Raw genomic sequence first — 20,657 nt, 5'->3', positions numbered from 1 at the left:
TTTTTAATGAAACGTTTAGTTTGAACTTTAGATGGAAGAAAAGATGTGATGGAATAAAGAGATGGAGAAAATAAAAGTACATCATAGATATTTTTGCCACATATATTTTTCTAGGCACACATCCATGATCCAATGAAATTACTTTACAGCCCACTTTTGGGTCCGGACCCACCAGTTGAGAATCAAGGCTTTAGTGGGTTCTCCAGATGAAGTTTCCTAAACTAGACTTCGAGTGCAAAATAAATGGAGCAAATGAAAACTGAAAAGTGATAGTGTTTCATCCCTCAGCTGTGTGTTTATTCTCCTGGGCACTCACCTGCAGTGAGATTGACCACAGATGCTGTTCCAGCGGTGATGGCATCAACCTGAGAGTGGATTTCATGTTTGGATTCGTCCACTTTGTTCTGAACCCAAACTCTGGATGCCTTTTGGATGGGAGGAAAGGAGAGCTGTTGGCTTTCATCACAGTGGGAGACTTTCAGCTCCTATAAACTTTCTCATGCAGGATTAAAGGACTAGGGCTGAACAACACCTACAGCTTTGGAAACATTCAAGCATAAAATACAGCTTTTGTATTTATAGTCAGTCCTACATCCTAATTATATCTATGAAATATGATGGACTTTGATGTGCTGTAAATGCTTATTTCTACGCAATCTGTCTTTGCTGTGCTAGAGGCTGTAATATCAGAGTGAAAAAGGAACTAAACAATGAGCTGTGGAAGAGGTCTATGTTTAGCTATCTGTCCTTAAATATTTTTAAAAACTGTCGAGTAGTGAAGACGTACCAAATCATGGCCCAGTGGAGGCAGATTATCTACATGTCCCAGGTCAGCTTGTGCCTGTTGCACAGCCTGCATGCTGCTGTTGATGGTCCCCATCAGAGCCTGCTGGGCGTGACTCTAATAACGACAGAGGCACAGCATGCATTTAATTCAACAAAAGCAATATCAATATTCAGAACTTATTTGAAGAGGGAGACAAACTGTGATGCATTCATTCCTGCAATCTAATTTCTATAAACAGCAGGAGGCAGATGGACTTCTAGTGCGTCTGCAAGAAACTTTTATTTCTTATTTACTCTCAGCCTTCTTTATAAGACTTATTGATGACAGCAGCAGCTGTAAGCAATATTTCCATTCCTGCAGATCGTTTTATTAAAAAAATGCATGAATGAAAGTTCACTGCCTTGTTGGGCACATCAGTGCTTATTTATTTGGCATTTTGATATCTGTTGGTAAAAAAAAAAAAAACATGACTAGGTGATGGCTGCATCCTGATCCCCAAAATAGATGAGGATACAGCTGATTAACATCTCATTTTGTTTACAAAGGAACAGATTTACTCTCTCATGTTCAAGATGGGATTCATTGTGTGTCAGTCACAGCTTCATTTCTATCAGCACCAGTGTAAGCATTAATGTATGCATTCCATGCATTAAACATCATTCTTGTTGTGTATTTTATTTATTTATACTCCTTAATCCTCAGCTTTGAAACACAGAAAACATACTGAACCATCTACATTTATGCCAGCACAAATAGTGTTTCTTTAAATCCCTCTTTAGAGACTACATAGTTATTGAGAAAAAGATGAATATTGTTCTAGAAAAAGAAGAAAAAACAAGGGTATTGGAAAAAGGAGTCTGACGAAAATTTTCATTTGATCCAAACATCAATCAATGCAGACTGTATGTGCTATCCACAAATATTGGTAAATATTCTCAATCATCCTTTGAATAAAGTATGAAAAAGTTAGAAGATGAAAACAGATTTAGGATAATGACTCCAGTAATATGAACTGGACAGATATACCCAGGGCGATGAGATTATAATGATAATTAAAATCTGCTGACAGGGGAGGAATATGACATTTGTTAAGCACACCATGTGTGCTTGCAAGTGAAAACGCTCTAACTCACCAGTGGGGGCATGTGTCCTCTGTGCATCTGCCCTGTGGTGATCTGCTGCTGTGCAGACGGCATGGTGCCAACATTGAAGGTATCGGGGCCGCCAAGAGACCCAGAACGAATTATACCTGGAAGTGCAACCGAGCCGTGCTCCACTCGGCCCACCCGATTGAACTGCTGCTGCAAAATTGTGGATCTTTACAAAGAAAAGGGACAGAAAGTGGAGACTGAACTTTAGAATGACTCAGTTTCACCATCACACACAAAATGAACCTTTTTTAACTCTTTATCTTGACAGCAGCTTTGTGATTTGCACACTCTCTGTCTTAGATTTCCTCTTAGCTACTTAGGAGTGCTTCTTTAAATTCAGGTAGTTGCTCCAGCTAATAAGGCAACAGTCACAGAATTATAATTAAAGCAATTATCACGCAAACAAATGTTCCTGCAGTGAGTTAGCATTGTCAGAAAAAATATTGTACGGAAAGATGTCTGTTTTTATGCCCAGCTCAACAGATGCTCCTGACTCTAATGGTTAATTATGGCTTGTTTTGAGAGGCAGCAATTATGTTTTTGTGCTGAGAACCACAACATGAGTCAATTGGCCCATACGCAGCAGGAATATGATGCCCCATTTTGCTAGAGAGTCGTTTCACTATGAGCCATGTGGATTTCCAGTGACAACAAATTTCTGAGCTCTGTGTGACAGAGCCCTGATAACGTCAGCATTACATTTATGTGTTAGTCACAGAGTTAGAGTGAAGCTGTATGCTCAAAAGAGACAGCTACCTACTGAGAGATACAAACTAAGCAGTAAGACATCTTTAAATTATTTAATATCTTTACCTGTTTATTTACAAATGTGGAAAAGTAGATGATTATTTAGTGGCTTTACCCTAAGGCAGTTTTTATGCTTAGCTTCACCGAACCCAAAAAATCATACAAGGTAGTTCCCAGAGTATCAAAAACATCAGTACTAATGCTATCTTAAAATTTAGTGCTATTTTTGTTTGATTTCAACATTACTTCTGTTTAAGGTATGAATGGGCAGACAAAATGTAATTACATGCACGATTTAACAGTAAATTTAAGAAAAATAAGATGAATTTGCTTCCTGACTAAAAATGGTCAGACATCTACATCAATAACTACAGCAACAGAAAAGAAAATACAATAAAACAAAACACTAGTGCAGCTCACTTCTTTGGGGACACAGATTCCTCCAGCATGGTGGATTCCTCTTCTCCCTCAAGGCCAAACCGGTCCTTACTCTGTTTCTGTAGAATACAAGACACCAAAGTCAGTAATGTGGGAGTAAGTACAGAGAATGAGATGTAAAGGATACTATTTTATTGTAAGTTTGACATCAATATTTGATTACTTGCCTTCTTAAGAATGATATCAATATACCCAGCGATAAGTTGGGATATCTGCTCTCCCTCTGTGGTCTGGACCGAGTAGTAACTCTCTTGGTACTCGCCAAAATCCTTTTGATGAATTGAAGACAGCAGAGATTTAGGGTAAGCTTTTTAGACATACATTTAAAAATGATAAAACACCCTATACCTAATTAAAGTCTTATATTTTTCTTGCAGATAAAAAAGGCTTACTGAGTTGAAGGTTGGAATAAACTTGGTGAACCCTTTTTTAATTTCTACTCTTAATAAAAAGAAAAGTTGGCTGTCTTCTACAGCGCATCCCATTCCTCTAAAGAGCTGATTAAAAATAAGATGCAGTGCATCTCATAACTCTCTTCAAAGCTCTATGCAAAAATGTAAGGGTGAATATTTTTAGTTTAAATCAATGTTGGCAAATATACCGTGGAGTATTTTCTAAAATCTGCATAATCTATTAATCTTTAAATGTAGAGCCCCTCTCCAAATTTGGGGGGGGGGGGGGCAGACAGCACTGTATCCAACATCTGGTAAAGAAAATTGAAAATGCTTTCAGATGAATAATGCATCTAAATACAGCACATTCTTCCCTAGGCATCTATTGTTAACTCAGATGAAATAGCCAGCTAGCATTCTGAAAACATTCAATATTGCAGTCTGAGGTCTTGACATTTTAAGGGCTCTGTTTGTGTTGGAAAATGAAAACTGGGGGAAGATTGAAATGTGATGCAGAGCTGTGAAGAATAATTGAATGTGTGCACATGATTAGCTGTGTATAACATTGGAGTGATTCAAAGCATCACACAGTACCAGGGTGAAGCTCTTGGGGGAGGCAGCCCATCTCTTTACTGTCGTCAGTGGCCACTCCTGCACCACATCCTTCGTCTTCTCATCCACTCGCATCACTGACTCTTTGGTTATCCCCAGCAGCCGCGGGACCAGCTTATTTTTACCCTTCATCTTTTCCTGTCAGATAGGAAAACATCAGTTGGTGTTAAACACCTACACAGATGATTCATTGAAGGTGCAAATGCGAATTGGATGTGCAGTTCAGTCAGTTTGGTTGTAATATGCATGCTGTGTCCATGGCTTTAAGCCCTAAATGGAGGCGGAGAAGGGCAGCTGTGAAGTGACCCAGCAGAGTTCAGCCTTGTTTAACGGCTGCTTTATTGAACAGGGTCTCCACAGGCTTTAGTCACTGTCAGCACACCAGCATGGGGCTTCCACAAGCACTCTGCCTGATCGGCTCCAGTGCTCTCAGCACTCTGCCCACTGGAAAACTATTACAGTTCACTTCAGAGACTGAGCCCACACTTGGCTCCCCTCCATGGGTGCAGAGGATGACACAAAAATTAGCGGTTTGTAGAGACGGGGGAGTCCACGTACATTTTCCGTCTCCGGGCTATTGTGCTTTTTTTTTAATCACTCGGTCTACATTGAGAGCTCAGAGCATGGCACAAAGGCCAATAAGTGGAATAGCTTCAAGGCTCCGTGCTCTTAAAAACAAGGACAGATAAGCCTTAAACAAAGGTTTATTAAAAACCCTCATTGTTTTAAGTTGTGTCGCTTGAACGTCATAGTTATCAAGGCTGTAAAAAGGAAGTTTGACTTTCTAATCTGAAGTGTGCAACTGAGGTATTATATTATTTCAAATAGTTTAACCTTGATCATTCATGGGAAAATCTTGTATAAAATGTCCCAGTAAAAGCAGAGCTTTATACACAGCACACCTGCATGGATGGCTGCAGCAAACCCACACATAAATGCTTATTGTCATCGAATGCTGTGTATTTACATATCTGTGAAGTTCACTGCAATAGAAAGCTTTCATACTTTGATGTTCAGTAATTAAAGACTAGCAGATAACTGGAAGGTAACAATAAACCCAGAGTTTGCTTCAACAAAGCCAGGCCTGCACTTTTTGCTTTGCTAGCATCAAGAGTTGAGTGCAGCTGGAGTGAATTATTTAACAGAGCCTGGAAATCTCCATCACTGCATCTCCTCATCAAACACATTTCCTGGACATGTAGAAGCACATACACACTCTTCCATTCACACGCTTGCACACAAAGAAAATCCTAACCCCACACTCTGCTTTAACTTCAGGGCCAAACTCCCATTTAGCGTCCATTAAGACCTTAGCAGACAACTGCACTCTTCCTCTTTTTCCCCTCTCTTCTGCATGTTGCTAACTAAATCGGCTGCTGTCAGAGAGCTTTTATAATACCTGCTGGTGTGACTTCATCCTGCTCGTACTCTGCACTTCCACTCCACTTTTGTGTTCACCAAACCAGAACAGGACAGAATTGCTATTGTCACAAGTATTTCACAGCTCAGAGTGTGCAGCTGAGCTGCAAACGTGTAAGCCTGCACCCTCAAGCTTCTGATTTGATGAGAGAGTGGGGTTTTTAGTGTTTTCAAAATGCTTTTGCAAAGTTTGGATGCACAGGGCAATTCAGAGCAGCATGCTTATCACAGCCTCACTAAATATATAAATATATAAATATATGATATAGAAGAATCATGACCAGGTGTGTGCCTGTTTTATGAAGAAGTCTACATTGGAGTCATATGGCTGGACGTGTGAGGATTCATACCCTGTAATCTTACATCACTAACTGTAACAACATATTGTAAATACAATAGTTAATCTATAGTGGACATCACTAAAACAACATTTATCTGGGTAAAAAGGAGAGGTTAGATGTTGAACAAGGTACAGCCAGATAATCTAACACTTCATGTAGATGTTGAAGAATAAGTAAATAAAAATAAAATATGCAAACAAGCAGACCAATATGAACATCATAGGTCAAATTTTTACCAGAGTTCAATAAATCTTCCTTATGTTTGGGTTGGCCCTCACAGGTGGGACTTGTCTAACTGAGTCAGTAACTTCACTCATAGTGTAAAAGTGTCTAATGCTCAAAGGCATTTTGGGAGAACTATGCAGAATAAAGGTTGACTGTGAAATAATTTGGGTGCAATAACAAAACCTACTAAAAGCGATTGAGCTCTTTTTACTTAAAAAACCAATCATGTGTTTTATCAGCTCAGGAAAAAAAGAGCTAGAATAGCTAGCTTTGATTTTTAGGTTAACACAACTATTTTTTAACGACCCTTCACTCTTTGGTCTTCCAGTGCAGGGAAAGCCTTTTTATTTACTTTCAGTCCCACGGTGCACTAGAGATGGAGCCAAGAGGTCGACGGCTTTGGGACCTAAAAGAGTCACTCGTTCATGGCACAGGCCCTTTGATACTTTTTATCTGTTTAAAATTTGTAAAACCTGCTTAAAATGTAAGGAGTCTAATTGTACAAATTTGTGAAAAAAGAAAAATAATGAAAAAAAGAGATAAGCTTACAGCTAAATGCCAACACTTTGGAAGAAGAGGAAAGGAAAACTTCCTTTTGATAGTAAGCAGATCCACACTCATTTCTCCAGAAATGGCTAACAAGAGGTTTGTTTATATCCTCCTTATCATCTGGCTGTGTTTCTTCCATTCTTTCACATCTTTAAGCACTGAAACTGCATTTTAACACCTCCTCCATTTGCCTGAAGAAAAATTGGTTTTAATTATCTTTATAGGCAGAAATTTTGTTTCTATTTTGAGCACATTATTTGCATTACTAAACATTTACATGGAATAAACATTTAAGAAAAGAATAATTGAATTTACTTTAAATCTGTCTGGTTTCAGATCTTACCTTGACCAGGAAGAATGACACTCCGTACGTCTGCAGTGACCTAGCGAGCTTCACATACTTCACTTTTGCTTCGATTTCAGTCATCTCTCCACAGTTTTTATGATCCTGGACAAACAATATCAGTTATATCTCCAACACATTTGGCTGATCAGTGCATATGTTACATGTTACTAAAGGTTATGAGATCTACATGCGTTTTAGGGAGAACAAATTACTATAATTCCCATAGGCACTGTTCACAGTTTCAAACAGATTATTTTCTTTAAATGCAACATTTCAGCAATGCTGTGTACATACTTGGAATATTTTCTTCTCGGACCCTCTCTGCTTGATGTACTCTTTAGGTAGGAACTCCTTCAGGCTATAGAGAAAATGACAATTTAACACGTTTACCCTTTGAGCTACAGGCATTTCCTTTTCTGTTAACATACTTCAACATATGAGGTCATTTTTGCCCTACTGCCTACATATCAGAAAACAGTTGTAACAGCTGACATCACCCCTGAGCTTTCCACTGGAGGAAATCCCTGAAGCAACAGCTTGCAGATAACTACTATACATGCACAGCTGTGAACCTCACAAAAGAAACCACAACATGAAGTATAGTTTTACAAGAAATGTTTGTGTTAGGAAAAGCTTACTCTAGAAATCCAGGTTTGTGTTTGTGCTCCACGTGGGGTCCGAACTGGATCTGAGCCTGGATCCCTGCAAACTCACAGGCCTTATCAAAGGAGACAGGGTGGGATCCGTTCAATATATCATCCCTAGCCTAGAGGAGACATGAAGAGAGGGAGGGGGGAGCAGAAGGGGTGGGGTAGCTTAAGTTTGAACCATGAGACTACAAAGGCATGAAAGACATCCAAAATTCAGCCGACATAGCTCCATAATGAGCACTTCACTTATGTGCTTTGAATGCAGCATGGCTTCACAGTGAGGATATCGCCCAACTGAATGAGTAAGTATATTTCTAGAGCCGGGACATCACTACTGAGACTCCTCCACACAGGGGAGACAAATAAGATTTGTTAGTGACAATAAAAGCCATTCTGCTGGCTTTCAAATGTAGCAGCTCAGACTATTTGTCATCACAGCCACATTATGTGTTATTAAAAGGAGAAAAACATTAGAGAAATGCACCAGTGGTCACAGAATCCCATCTGCATTACAGAATGGACCCCCAATATGTCGCCAAGAAATGCATTGAATTTGTTTTTATGTTTGGTGCTGCTGAGACATCACCGATGTTTCCATGCATTTTCAGTCAGACTGTCTACATCATCTTCAGCATTTAAGAGGATGGAAAGGGAGAAGCCATTGTTGACATCTTTCAAATGGATGTCAGTGTGTGCAGTTTTCTCCAGGGGGCAGTCAGCTCTGCCTCTCTCTCTCTCTCTCTCTCTCTCTCTGCCCTCTCTCACTTCCTCTTTCTAGTTCACTGCTGCAAAATTAATGGCCCCAAAAGCTGAGAGGCCTTGCTATCAGTGAGAATAGCACCATCAGTGCTTTAGCATTAGCATATCAGTGCACGGCGTGGACCCGGCTCATTCTTATGTCCCATTACATCAATGAAAAACTAAGCAGCAGCTTACTGCTGTAATGAGGACAACAATCTCCTCCACTCACAATCAAGTCCTTTCCCCAGCGCTATTCACAGTGGAGTGCATAAGCTCTCACTGAATACAAGAAGGCACTCTAAAATTAGCCCTCACACATGCCATTCACTCTGGTACACTCTGTTCACAAGATGGTTTTATTGTGCTGTAAGATACTGGGAATAATGGGAGAACAAGATGTTGATTTGAAAATTTTAAAGTCAGTACTTATCTGGTGACTGCAGTTATTGTAGATTGATTTTTATTTCATCAAAGGGTCTTAGATTTTACAAAAGATGACTGAAAAAGCCTTTAGATCAAGTGAAGCTTATATTCTGTTCTACATATTCTGTAGATCAAGGTGTGACTGTGGTAGATACCACAGTCTGACATATTCAAATATGACAGTAACAATGCATGTTGTTATGAAGGTTTAAGAAGAATCTTGGCTGTATGAACACATAAATATGGATGTGGAAACCTGGACAGACATGCCCGTATTTTCAATCTTAAAGAAAAGAGGAGATTACTGGATGTTAACCTTAAGATTCTAGATGCAAATTCACCTGTGGTCTCACTGTCAGTCATCAGAGGATGATAACTACTGTAGTCACAATTTACATGCAAAATTATGAACATGTTAGTTATTATTTTCATCTTTCATTTCTTGTGATAAGAACAACAATAATCAGCACCCAATCATAAGCAGATTTTTGTTCATCTTTAAGCACATATGTAACTGCCAAATCAATCCAGAAATGACAGTTTTACAAAATATGCTGTACAAGTAGGGTGTAAGCAGCAAACAAGCAGGTCAATTCGAAGTCAGAACATCTGCAGAGTGAACCTGCATTTATCTGATGTTTAGCTGATAGCCACACAGCTGTAAAAATGAAACAGCTGAGCCAGAAAACATGACTCATTTACTGGATAAGATCAAACTCAAAAAAAAAAATTAGATTAAATGGAGTACTTGGCAGGTAAAGGACTCTGGCTTTGCTGTAGTCTTTCAAAATCCCACACTGTCTCAGGTAAAGCAGCTGGGATGCAGGTACATGTCATTTTACGATGGTGAGGACAGACCCTGGATTTTTCATGGATGGCATTCTGATGTGGTGGATGATATAGGAGCTGGTACTAGGACATTTTAACAGTGTTGCATCAGTGGAAGCGAAGCACAAGACATCAGAAGCTGTGACACATTCAGCCAGAGGCTGAAAACACTGAGGTCAACCAGTCCACCACAGCCCTGCAGAGCACACACACACAGAATATAACACAGCCTTAAAATAAATGCTGATATAGGAATTCACTAAAGCAACTAAATACACAGTGAATGATCAGGAGGGTTGTCAATAAATCAATGAGTATGTAAATGTCTAACAGCATCAAATCCATGATAATATCATTGTTATTAAATACATTCTAAATGCTTTAGTTACAAAAATGAATTGAACAAGATTGTCTCTTTCAGCTATTCTATCAAACCTTACCTGGCCTTAGTTCAAATGCCCTTTCTCCGTCTTGTGTTTGGAGTCATTACTGTTGCAAAACTCAAGAGCACACTGTAATATTTTGAGAGCATGACTTACTGATTTTGTGCTCAACACTGTCACCTTTTCACTCAGCTTGCTTCTGGTTGTTTGTGGAACAGCCAATCTCTGATTTTTCCTGTGTGCTTGCTTATGAAACTTCCTCTGCTCATTCAAAACTTCTCCTCACACATACGAAACCTTCTCTACATGTTAGGACTGAACAATTTGGGTAAATGATGTAATCTCGATTTTTTTGCCACACATTGTGATTTAATATGCAATTATTTTTTTTTTAAAAGGGAAAAAATAACACTTAAATGTTTGCATGATGTGTAGAGCCTAACTGCAAAAAGTAATAAACTGGTATTTAGACAAACATTTCAGGTTAAAAAACAACACCTTCTTTAATTAGAAACTGCAGCAGGACATGTGATTTGATCAAAATTTTGATTAATTATCAAGCCCTTCTGCATGCTCAAATTGTGTTTCTGCTCTTGGACTTTTGGATGAACCAACACTTAACGGGTATAGAATGGACCAATTATGTTCGCTATTAAAAAACTGTAAAAGATAGCCAAAAAACAAACAAACAAACAAACAAACAAACAAACCAGGCATAAATAGCTAAATAATTAGTCTCCATTTTAAAGCAAAAATTAAGGCCATAAAAAGAAACTGAGCTGGAGTTACAGGGCTTGGAAGTCAACTGAGATGATGTGTGCATATGTGATAGAATGTCGAGACTCACTAAAGCTGAACGTAAAAAGTTTTGAGTTACAAAACTCACTTGGAAGGTATTTAGACAAACATTTCAGTTGCACTGAATTTCAGTTGGATCAGAGGGACTTGATGGCTGTCCATGACCCGACTATGGCCTGACCAGCTGCTCCTGACTGGTCAAGTAGATTTCTGTCATAATTGATATTTTGGCTGTGTGACTGCATACGCTCCCACAGCAGAGCCCTGAACAGAATCCTCAACTTAGAGGCATTTTTTTCTTTGTAAACTGTCTGACTTGATCTTTATTCACCAATTAAAACAGCAGGAAAAACTTTCTAATGCCCCCAACCCATCCATTATAAAGGAAATTGATGAGCCGAAAATGTGACACAGATGGTGATGTTTGTGTGAGAAAGACAGAGATAGCTAGGTAGGATATGATTATAAAATGTTATGTGATTTAATCGCACAGTGACGAATGAGCTAAATTTCTACAGTTGGAAATCACACAGTGTATGCCTGTTTGATAATTTGAGAAAGAGTGCATTACTGGTAGCATAATAGTAACAAAACAATCCTAAAAGACATGTTTCTGACTGGCACCAAAACATTCTACTAGCTTTTGAAACAGGAGAAGTGGAGAACAAGGAAAAAGTTGTCCACTTACTAGTCAATCTAGGATTGTGCTAATACGTGGAATGTGGATTTTATCCATTAAAAAGAAAAGTTAAGCGCACAGAGAATTTTTATATGTGTGTGATTAATCAGCATACAGTGCCCTGAAAAAGTATTTGCCCCCTTTCTAATTCCAGAGTTTTTTGCATATTTATCACACTTAAATGTTTCGGATCATCAAATCAATTTTTATACCTCACAAAGACAACCCAAGCAAATAGAAAATACAGTTTTTTAATTTATTTATTAGGGTAAAAAAAAATCCAAACCTATCTGGCCTTCTGTGAAAAAGTAATTGCCCCCTGAACCTATTAACTGATAGTGCCACCCTTGGCAGCAATAACTGAAAACAAGCATAACGGGCCACACACCTGCAAAAAAGTTCAACTTTGTCTCGTCAGTCCACAGAATATTTCTCCGAAGGTCTTGGGGATCATCAAGATGTTTCTTGGCAAACGTGAGACAGGCCTTTGTGTTCTTTTTTGTCAGCAGTGATTTTGGCCATGGAACTCTCCCATGGGTGCCATTTTTGCCCAGTGTCTTTCTTATGGTTGAGTCATGAACTCTGACCTTAACTCAGGCTAGTGAGGCCTGCAGTTCTTTGGATGTGGTTCTGGGTTCTTTTGTGACCTCCTGGATGAGTTGTCGTTGCTCTCTTGGAGTCATTTTGGTTGGCCGACCACTCCTGGGAAGGTTCACCACTGTTCCCAGTTTTCTCCACTTATGGATAATGTCTCTGACTGCGGTTTGCTGGAGTCACAAAACCTTGGAAATGGCTTTGTAACCTTTTCCAGACTGATAGATTTCAATCACTTTGTTTCTCATTTGTTCTTGAATGTCTTTGGATCATGGCATGATGCATTTTTTTATGAGATCTTGTAGCCTACTTCAGTTTGTCTGACAGCTTCTTTTTAAGTGATTTCTTGAATCAACATATCTGGCGGTAATCAGGCCTGGGTGTGGCCAGTGAAACTAATCTCAGCTTTCCAAAAACTGTAGTTAATCACAGTTAACTCATGATTTAACAAGGGGGGCAATTACTTTTTCACACAGGGCCAGAGGTTTGGATCCAACCCCCCCCCCCCTTAAAAAATTAGATAATCATTCAGACACTGGATTTTCTATTCTATTCTATTCTATTCTATTCTAAACTCCAGAATCAGAAAGGGGGTAAAAACTTTTTCATGGCACTGTACATTTTTTATTGCATTTTTCCCCCTTGTGATTAATTAACAAAAAACATTGACAGCTCTAGTGAAAATGCAGTCTAGCATTTTGCTGCAATAATGCCTCCATACTAGTTTCTATTACTTTGCGTTGTTCATTTTTCAGTTAAACACAAAGATGTAAAGCCTCCTTAAGGCCACCAGATACCTTTAAATCGTTAAGAAAATTTTAAAATATGATTAAATGATGTTGCCGTCTGCAGGACAGCAGGTCATTCCTTAAGTTATGGGAAAATAGATGCTATTTTTAGATTTAACTAAATTGAATAATGTAAAAGCAAAAGAGCATGAAATATTGGGAGATGCTACTTGCTGTATTGGTTTATCCTGGTCTTAGCATAAATACATGACAGGGAGGGAGTGGCCAGGCAGTAAAGGAGATTATCTAGTTCCTGGCAGAGGTTTTATCATATGTGTGTGTGTCGGTGAAAGAATGGAGGAGTCTGAAATCATTAATAAACATTTGAGATCATTGCTGATTTTCAGGGATGCTCTGTCAACTAAATGCCAGCAATAATGTCATCATCTGTGCAAGCTGAATCCAATTACTCAATACTGCTGAATTTCTGAGAATTACCGGAGTTGTGAATGATGACGGATGCTACAGAGGAAAATAAGGGTGTAACAATTTGTGTAGAAACATTTAAAAAAGACAAGAAGAGGGCAAAAGAAAGAGGGACCTAGGGTTTGCTCCACCCTGTTTAAAACCCCTCCACTAGCTCTCTTTGGCCTTTTTTAACACAGTGACAAATTAGCGCCACGTCCATGTGAGGAGTCTGTGATCTGCCTGAGTAACAATCCCAGTGTTTGTCAGAGGGACAAGGAGGGAGAGATGGATGGGGAAGGGTAGGGAAAAAAAGTGCAAAAGGAGGAGGTGGCAGGGGGCGGGGTTGTTATTGTGAAAGGAAATATGAGTGTGTGTTGAAAGCAGAGCTGTGGATGTGCTATGATGTGTGCCAGGGTAACTGGGAGGGGATGTGTGCGATTATGTCAGAATGTGTAGGAGATGGAGCAGTGGAGACAGGCATACTGGAAGGGAAGGAAACAGAAAGTGAGAAAAACAGAGGCAAAAAAGAGGACTAGACAGACAGGAGGGAGGAGAGCAGCTGGGAGGATGGATGGCTGGGTGTCTTTCATGAACATATTCAGGAACTCCCATCACAGCAGCAGAGGAGACAGCGTTATACATATTTCAACCATGGTATACTTACATATATATCTCTATTCTGCAGAGCCTTTGTGTGGGAACGCATGTAATATTCTAGTTACTTATGTATAAATACATTAAATATTTGTCTTCTAGTTCCTGAAGTACATATTTGCCAGTTCCACACTCTCACAGTCTGAGTCCAGGTTTTGGTGGGGAGCTCTCCTCCCCAGGCTAGAGGGGCTTGTTTGAATGCAATGATGTGTGCACAGAGCAAACCCTCAGTAGTGCTGTATCGGACTCAGCTGACACCCCTCAGGGAACCCTCTGATGCCAGCAGGACCGCCTCAGTTTACAAAACTGGTACAACTAGCGCCGCTGAATATAACCACATTCATACTCTGAGAATACCAGAGGAAGACAACGACTCATTAAACACACATGATAACTCAGATCCAGATGTAGCCCAGCAATGTTTCATTCTAAGGCTCTGGAACAAGAAATGCCTAATGCAGGGTAAATCTGCATGAGCTTAGATGTTGACTACCCTTAGTGCCTGTGAGAAACGTTGATATAAGGTATGTGTAGCCACACTAAAACATCTGTTCATTTCAGAATGTGAAATTACCTTTATGTAGAGCAGTAACATTGACATGCACATGAATGGTTTTAAAAGAAATGTACTTGCGATGAACAGGTGAGTATCAGGAAGACAATGGGATTGTTGAAAACTCACATTATTAAATATTGTTACATTGTTACAGAACAGCTTTCCATTATTTATGTTATTAGGGATTATCTGATGTACCTGTGATCATCTGTTGTGACAGAAAAGCAATGAAGTACCATTACATCTTGGATACAAGTCACAGTGGTGCTTTAATATGTCTCCAAGAGGGAACAAAGGTTCGAACTGTCCTCCTGCATGACTGGTTCTTTGCATTTTCAGTACCATCTGTTTTCATCATGTAGAGCAGACTTGCCCATGGATATAACTGGGCCCCTGAAAGGTTAAGTAAATCAGCTCTCCCCAGATGTCATTCACAGTATCACAGCTGATAATATCAACGTGTGTATGTTTGTTCAATAAAAACAGTGCTGGCCTCCTGGCTAACATGTGCCTCCAGGGCCTGATCAGCTTTATAGCAAAAATAAATTTGGAATATTTTGAAATGACCAACAATAGAAAAAAATCTGTATTCTGTGTAGATTTGAAATAAAAGGCTATCCTTGCTTAAATTTAGGATGAATCATATCTTTGCTAATCTCCATGGACCCCAGATAGCCGACCCCTCAATGTGCAGCCATGATATGGAGTTTGCACTCCTGCTAGCTATTGTTAAAGCATGAAACCATATTAGTCCCAAACCCCAGCAGTTCAAACATCACTGCTCAATGAGACTGAACGATTATTTTTTTAAACTTTTTTTGCCTTTAATTCCTAACCTTCACTTGAAACCTTCAAAAATCTGGAAGACAATATATTCTCTAAATTATAAGTCCTCCCACTCAACACCCTCCCCTTTTACTAAGGCTGATAAAATCTTAACAACAGACCACAAAAAGATATGAAGCCCGAAATGATCATTTCCATGCTGGTGATGAAGTATTCAATGCCTTTAAATACAAAATATTCTGTTAGTAAGGACAAACTCAACCTTCTTTAAAGCAAAACCAAGGAACAAACCGAACTGTGAACTGAATTGTTACACCTATTCTACAGGTACTGTGCTTAACAAATTTATTAGACCACCGGTCATATTTGTCTCAGAGACCATCCAGCATCATGAAGTGCTTTATTGCGGACTCTTTCATTTTCAGTGAGCTCTCGGCGTTTTACCATTTTGAAGAGGAATGAGGGATTTCAAACTAAATTCACCCAAATATGAGGTGGCTCACTGGGCTTCTCTGAGAAGTCAGAAATTAATCAAGCATGACATTCAACCACTAAAACTAATTTTTCTGTTCAGGAATGCAAGTAAATAACTATAATTTGGCATATTAATCAAGAAATAATAATGTGCTTTACTATTTTTTCCATTTTTTTTGTAAATCAGTAAATTTGAAAACTCATGGATAACAATAATAATTATATTTTAGCATTAAAAATATCATTTGGGTTAAAGAGCTTCTACATATTGGTGTATCAACCATTGCAGAAACATTAAAAAATGATTTTGGTAATTACCAGTGCTGTTAATTTAGGGCAGCTGTGGCATAAACCTTACTTTGGTTAGGGTGGTCTAATAAATTTGTTAAGCACTGTATAATAGCTGAGCTCTCAGCCTATTGCCTATGTAGTTTATACCCACAGCTCATGAGTCATGATGCTTCCCACTTCTGAATAAATAACCGCCTGGTCTGTGTTATTATTGTAACCCAGCATATTTTCAGCTGTGAAACAGCTGCTTGCAACGCACCATAAATGAAGGTGAAGTTTCAGCAGCACCAGGTTGTGTGCAAGGTATCACGGTGTTTGTTGCACTTGTGGTAATGATTGTACATGTCATAGCGTTTCACACTTTCATATTAGAGACAACTTATAAAATGGAAAAAACAATATCAAAAGTGCATCTTAAACACCAGATTTTACAGTATCAACAAACTATATTGTTTCATTCAGCACTACAATGCATTTCAGCATCTATCACTTTACTGTTTTGGATTTTATGGCCTGAATGTTCCTGATTATTGTAATGCCATTACCATCATCTCCCTGTGTTTGCTTTCTGCCAAACACCTTATGTCAGACAGTCTAAGTAAGTAATAACCATTGAGCAGCGTGGGCAATTAATCGCTAAAAGCTCTGACACACATGTCAGCTCAGGAGCTGCTAATATTTCATTCTGTCCAGATCAGGCCAAAAGAAAAGTAGATGCAATTGAACATTTTTTTTTAAATCTCTAAATTTAAAAATAAATTGCACACAAAAAACAGCAGTTTGTCTTTAAGCTAGTTCACCGCGACTGTTCTCTGCAGGGCTATACCATCAAAAGTGCTTGTCTTTTCTTTTTTTAGTGTTTTGCTGCAGCAGCATAAAGTTGTGTGCAACTGGTTTACCTGAACATAGAGCAGGTTTAGCTGGACAGGGTCCCTGGAGTCCACGTTTTGATCTGAGTAGAAGAATTTTCTCCTAAGTAGCAGAGTCCCACTTTCTTCCACTCCTTGCTCTCTGAACGTCCTGCTGTGGTCGAGCCAGTTCACTGTCCAATCAATACATTCAGCTTGTTATCACATCCATTGAAATGAATAGAATTTCACTTTATAAAGATGTAAGTAGAAGAGGGTGTTAATGGTGGAATTAACAAACAGTTTGAAACAATCTACCAAATTATTCATAGAGAAGGCAAAGTCTGACATAGTGTAAATATGTTGTTTGCAATATCAAAGCTCAGATTAAAGAAAACTTGTTTTCAGCTAAAAATGAAAAGTGATTTATATATTCATGTTTTGAAATTAAATTCCTCTGGAGAAAAGATAACAGTGGTTACTCTATCAAACTTTGACATGTTTTGCAATAAATCTGCCGTGGCTGATAATGAACTGAGAGTAAAGTTCATCAATGTGAAAATAGAAAAAGCACAGAGTCATCAAGATACAAACAACACTTCTGAAGGTTTTATCAGGCTCAAACTCACAGTCATCATCTGTGTGTAGTTTGGCTTTGAGCTTTTCCATCTTCCTCTCGTCTCGCAGCAACAGTGTTCTGTCTTTCTTCAGCGTCCCCATTCCATCCTCCTTTTTCTCCTCCATCGTCTCTTGAATGAGTGAATACTCTTCGTAGTTTGTGATTCCTGGAAAGGCCAAATAAATAAATAAATAAATAAAGAAGTTAGCCAGGAGACTCTCAGAGGAAGGGAGACCTCACACAGACACAATGACTTAGAGCTGCAATAGAGAAATTCTTTCTACAATCCTCATGCGCTCTCTTTTTATCTCTTTCACTCTGCTTTGAAACAGGAGTCGAGAAAAGCTGGCACAGAGCCAGCAAACAAAAATGGAAGATGAGGAGGAAAGAAGCCAAGCAGAAAAGAGCCACTCCAAACAAACATTTTTCCAATAAATTTATCTGCCAGGCCCACATCCCTCTCTTCCTCACCCAATTGAGCTTGATAGCAGCACATAATAATTGAAATGTACCGCTTAGGGAACACGTCTGTGACAGGCAAGGAAAGCACTGTGGGCGCTTTAGGAAGAACACAACAATATTTATCCCAAACATGCTTGTTTGAGCTTGATAAATCATGCCCAGAATGCTTTTATACTAAAAGTGATTAGTGCTTTATCAAGCATACATGAATGTTTTAATGTGCTGTTCAAATGCTGGATTTGATAGCAAAGAAAGGAAAGGTTACTCAGTAGAAGGAACAATGGCTTTGACAGAGTTCATAAAAGGACTATCACAGACCTATTCTACTGCATATAGTGACGAGCAGCTCCCCAACTGTTTTGGAGTCATCCACCATGATGGTTTTTATTGCACCGTCCAGCATTTTAATCCTCTGTGGCCTCTGTTTCTTCTTATACTCCAAGACATCCTGAGAAAACAGAAGAAGAGGAGCAATGACATCTTCAACTAAGTAAACATTCAATGTAAGTAGACTACATTTGCTCCCAGAGAGCAGGGAGGCAAACTCGTAAATATAAATCATTTCATAGATGATAAGCTACACTGACAGCTCTCCACCCCACACCACCACATGACTTAATCTTACTCCATTTCGCAGCATGTAGTAATCCAGGGTTCTCCCAGACTCTAACCAGATTCCTTTCCGTGGGTCGTCATCAGACAGGAAGAGGCCGTAATCTGACGCTGAAACATAAACAGGGCATGCAAATGTTGGTGCCTATAGATTTTAGTGATGTCATTTACATGTTCGGGGTCTTCCACTGACCTTGTCCGGTCTGGGCTTCTGGGACTCTCTCTCTGATGATTCTGCATGCATCGTATACAGGTGTGGATGGCTCAAACTGCATCGTCTTCACCACATTGCACTGGCGCACGCAGATCTTCAGTGACAAAGCAACCATCTTGGTGGGTAGTATAATGGCCTCACCGACCTACACACCTGGAACATATAAGAGGATAACTTGTTAGAGTTATCTGAGTATCTTAAATAGGTGTCCAAAAGGTCATTACAATGCTGCCTTTAAGTGTGAAGAGACAAAAATAGACTCCAAACAACATCTCGCTCTTATCTCCTCTGGGACATTTCTACCTGCGACACTGGATGCCCCCCTCAGCAGCATCTACTCCTTCCCACCATCCTGATATTCAAGGGTTAAACACAGGGGCAGCTCCTGCCTGATTGCAGTGTGTGTGTAGAATCCGCCGAAGCAGGGAAAGCAACATAACCTTTGAGCTGCAAAAAAGGAAATAAGTGCAAATCCCTCTAATCATCAGGAATAACAGGAGCTGAGTCAAAACACAGAAAATGACATTCTAGCTCCGTATCATTATCCGCTCATCCCCTGACTTGCTCTATCTCCCAAAGAAGCTCTCAGGCTGCACTGTGAGACGAATCAGTGGGTGTTTTTTTTCTTTGTCACATGCCGCAATTAGGGAGAATCAATTCAGGTATTCTGAGACTCATGAGTGCATAAAAGGAGAGAAGGGGGGACTGCTTCTACTCTTCTTTGACCTTGGCTCTAACAGGATGGATAAATGTGATTAAAAAGACCATCTTTATCCTGGTGGCTGATGTCTTTTACTTAAGATCATATTCAACAAATACAGTATCTTATTTCTATTCTTAAATACAAAGCAACAATATCTCTTCACCTACCATTATTTTCATTATAAATACATGTTTATCACCATAATGATCATCAAACAATTCGTTCAATTAAAAAAAAATACAACCTTGCAAAGCAGGCGGATTGGCCATCAGGCAGATTCATTGTGCAAAGCTCCAATTTGACTCAGTTGTGCCTGGTCTGAGAACAGTCAGACCAATCAGCACCATGGAGGAGTGCAAGGCGGTAGCTACGGCAGGGTTTAGTTGTACTGTAAGCCAGTAAACAATGGAGACCAGTGTAGTGGTTAGGTCGGATCTTGCTGTAGCAACGTCGCAGTTTTAAATCAGAACTGGACATTTCTTTCTTACAAGAACAGCAACAGAACACACTGAAGGCTTTTTTTTGTAGACACAATGTTTTTGCTGTTCTCCGACCAGCCTTGTCATGAGTTTGTGGTACTTGAACTTTAGTTGTACGATAAGCCACTATACAATGACTGCCAGTGGAGTGATTAGCTTGGATGTAGCTACAGCTGCAGTTTTCTCTAAACTGGACGACATTTCTGTATGAAAAGAAGAGCAAAGAACTGTGCTGAAAGATTTTCTTGGTGGAAAAAATGTTTTAGATCTTCCAACCAGCTTCAGCATGAGTTTCATTCACCAACTGGCTGTACTTAACATTAGCACTGATATCAGCTTCTGTGTCAAATTCACTCTGGAGGTGAGCATTCCAACTACATCATATGTTTCAGCAATTTGATTGGCTGTAATGACAGACAGGAGGTTTCACCCTTCCTCAATACAGACTGTGGGGTGTTACACAGATGGACATATTTAATGCAATGGATATGTAAAACAGACTATTAAAAAAATGGGACAGAGCAAACTTTCACCATGATACTTTTACATTAAAGGTGTGACATTAAAAATGTTAGTTTTTTTTAGCTGGTTATGAAAATAAGTTCAACTAATATTGATGTTCATCTACTAGGGCTCAACAATTTGGGAAAATAATCAAGT

At 39.2% G+C, this 20,657-nt stretch overlaps 1 protein-coding gene across 3 annotated transcripts in view; it reads right to left on the bottom strand.

Moving 5' to 3' along the window:
- The window catches only part of tln2b (talin 2b), a 111,116-nt gene that overhangs the window by 44,542 nt on the left and 45,917 nt on the right, over positions 1–20,657 (bottom strand). For all 3 annotated transcript variants that reach the window (XM_041795177.1, XM_041795179.1, XM_041795176.1), the window contains exons 2-15: positions 18,795–18,968; positions 18,615–18,712; positions 18,308–18,437; positions 17,538–17,693; positions 16,960–17,102; positions 7,646–7,773; positions 7,302–7,365; positions 7,005–7,109; positions 4,110–4,265; positions 3,291–3,392; positions 3,106–3,182; positions 1,921–2,104; positions 788–901; positions 317–425 (exon numbers count right to left, since the gene is read on the bottom strand). In XM_041795177.1, coding sequence (XP_041651111.1) covers positions 317–425; positions 788–901; positions 1,921–2,104; positions 3,106–3,182; positions 3,291–3,392; positions 4,110–4,265; positions 7,005–7,109; positions 7,302–7,365; positions 7,646–7,773; positions 16,960–17,102; positions 17,538–17,693; positions 18,308–18,437; positions 18,615–18,712; positions 18,795–18,930 — 1,702 coding nt within the window. In that variant the 5' untranslated portion in view covers positions 18,931–18,968. The remainder of the gene's footprint in view (positions 1–316; positions 426–787; positions 902–1,920; positions 2,105–3,105; positions 3,183–3,290; positions 3,393–4,109; positions 4,266–7,004; positions 7,110–7,301; positions 7,366–7,645; positions 7,774–16,959; positions 17,103–17,537; positions 17,694–18,307; positions 18,438–18,614; positions 18,713–18,794; positions 18,969–20,657) is intronic.

The sequence above is a fragment of the Cheilinus undulatus genome, linkage group 9 (genome assembly GCF_018320785.1).
Source record: "Cheilinus undulatus linkage group 9, ASM1832078v1, whole genome shotgun sequence".
In the NCBI taxonomy this organism is placed as follows: domain Eukaryota; kingdom Metazoa; phylum Chordata; class Actinopteri; order Labriformes; family Labridae; genus Cheilinus; species Cheilinus undulatus.
This window is presented reverse-complemented; position numbering and strand designations above follow the sequence as displayed.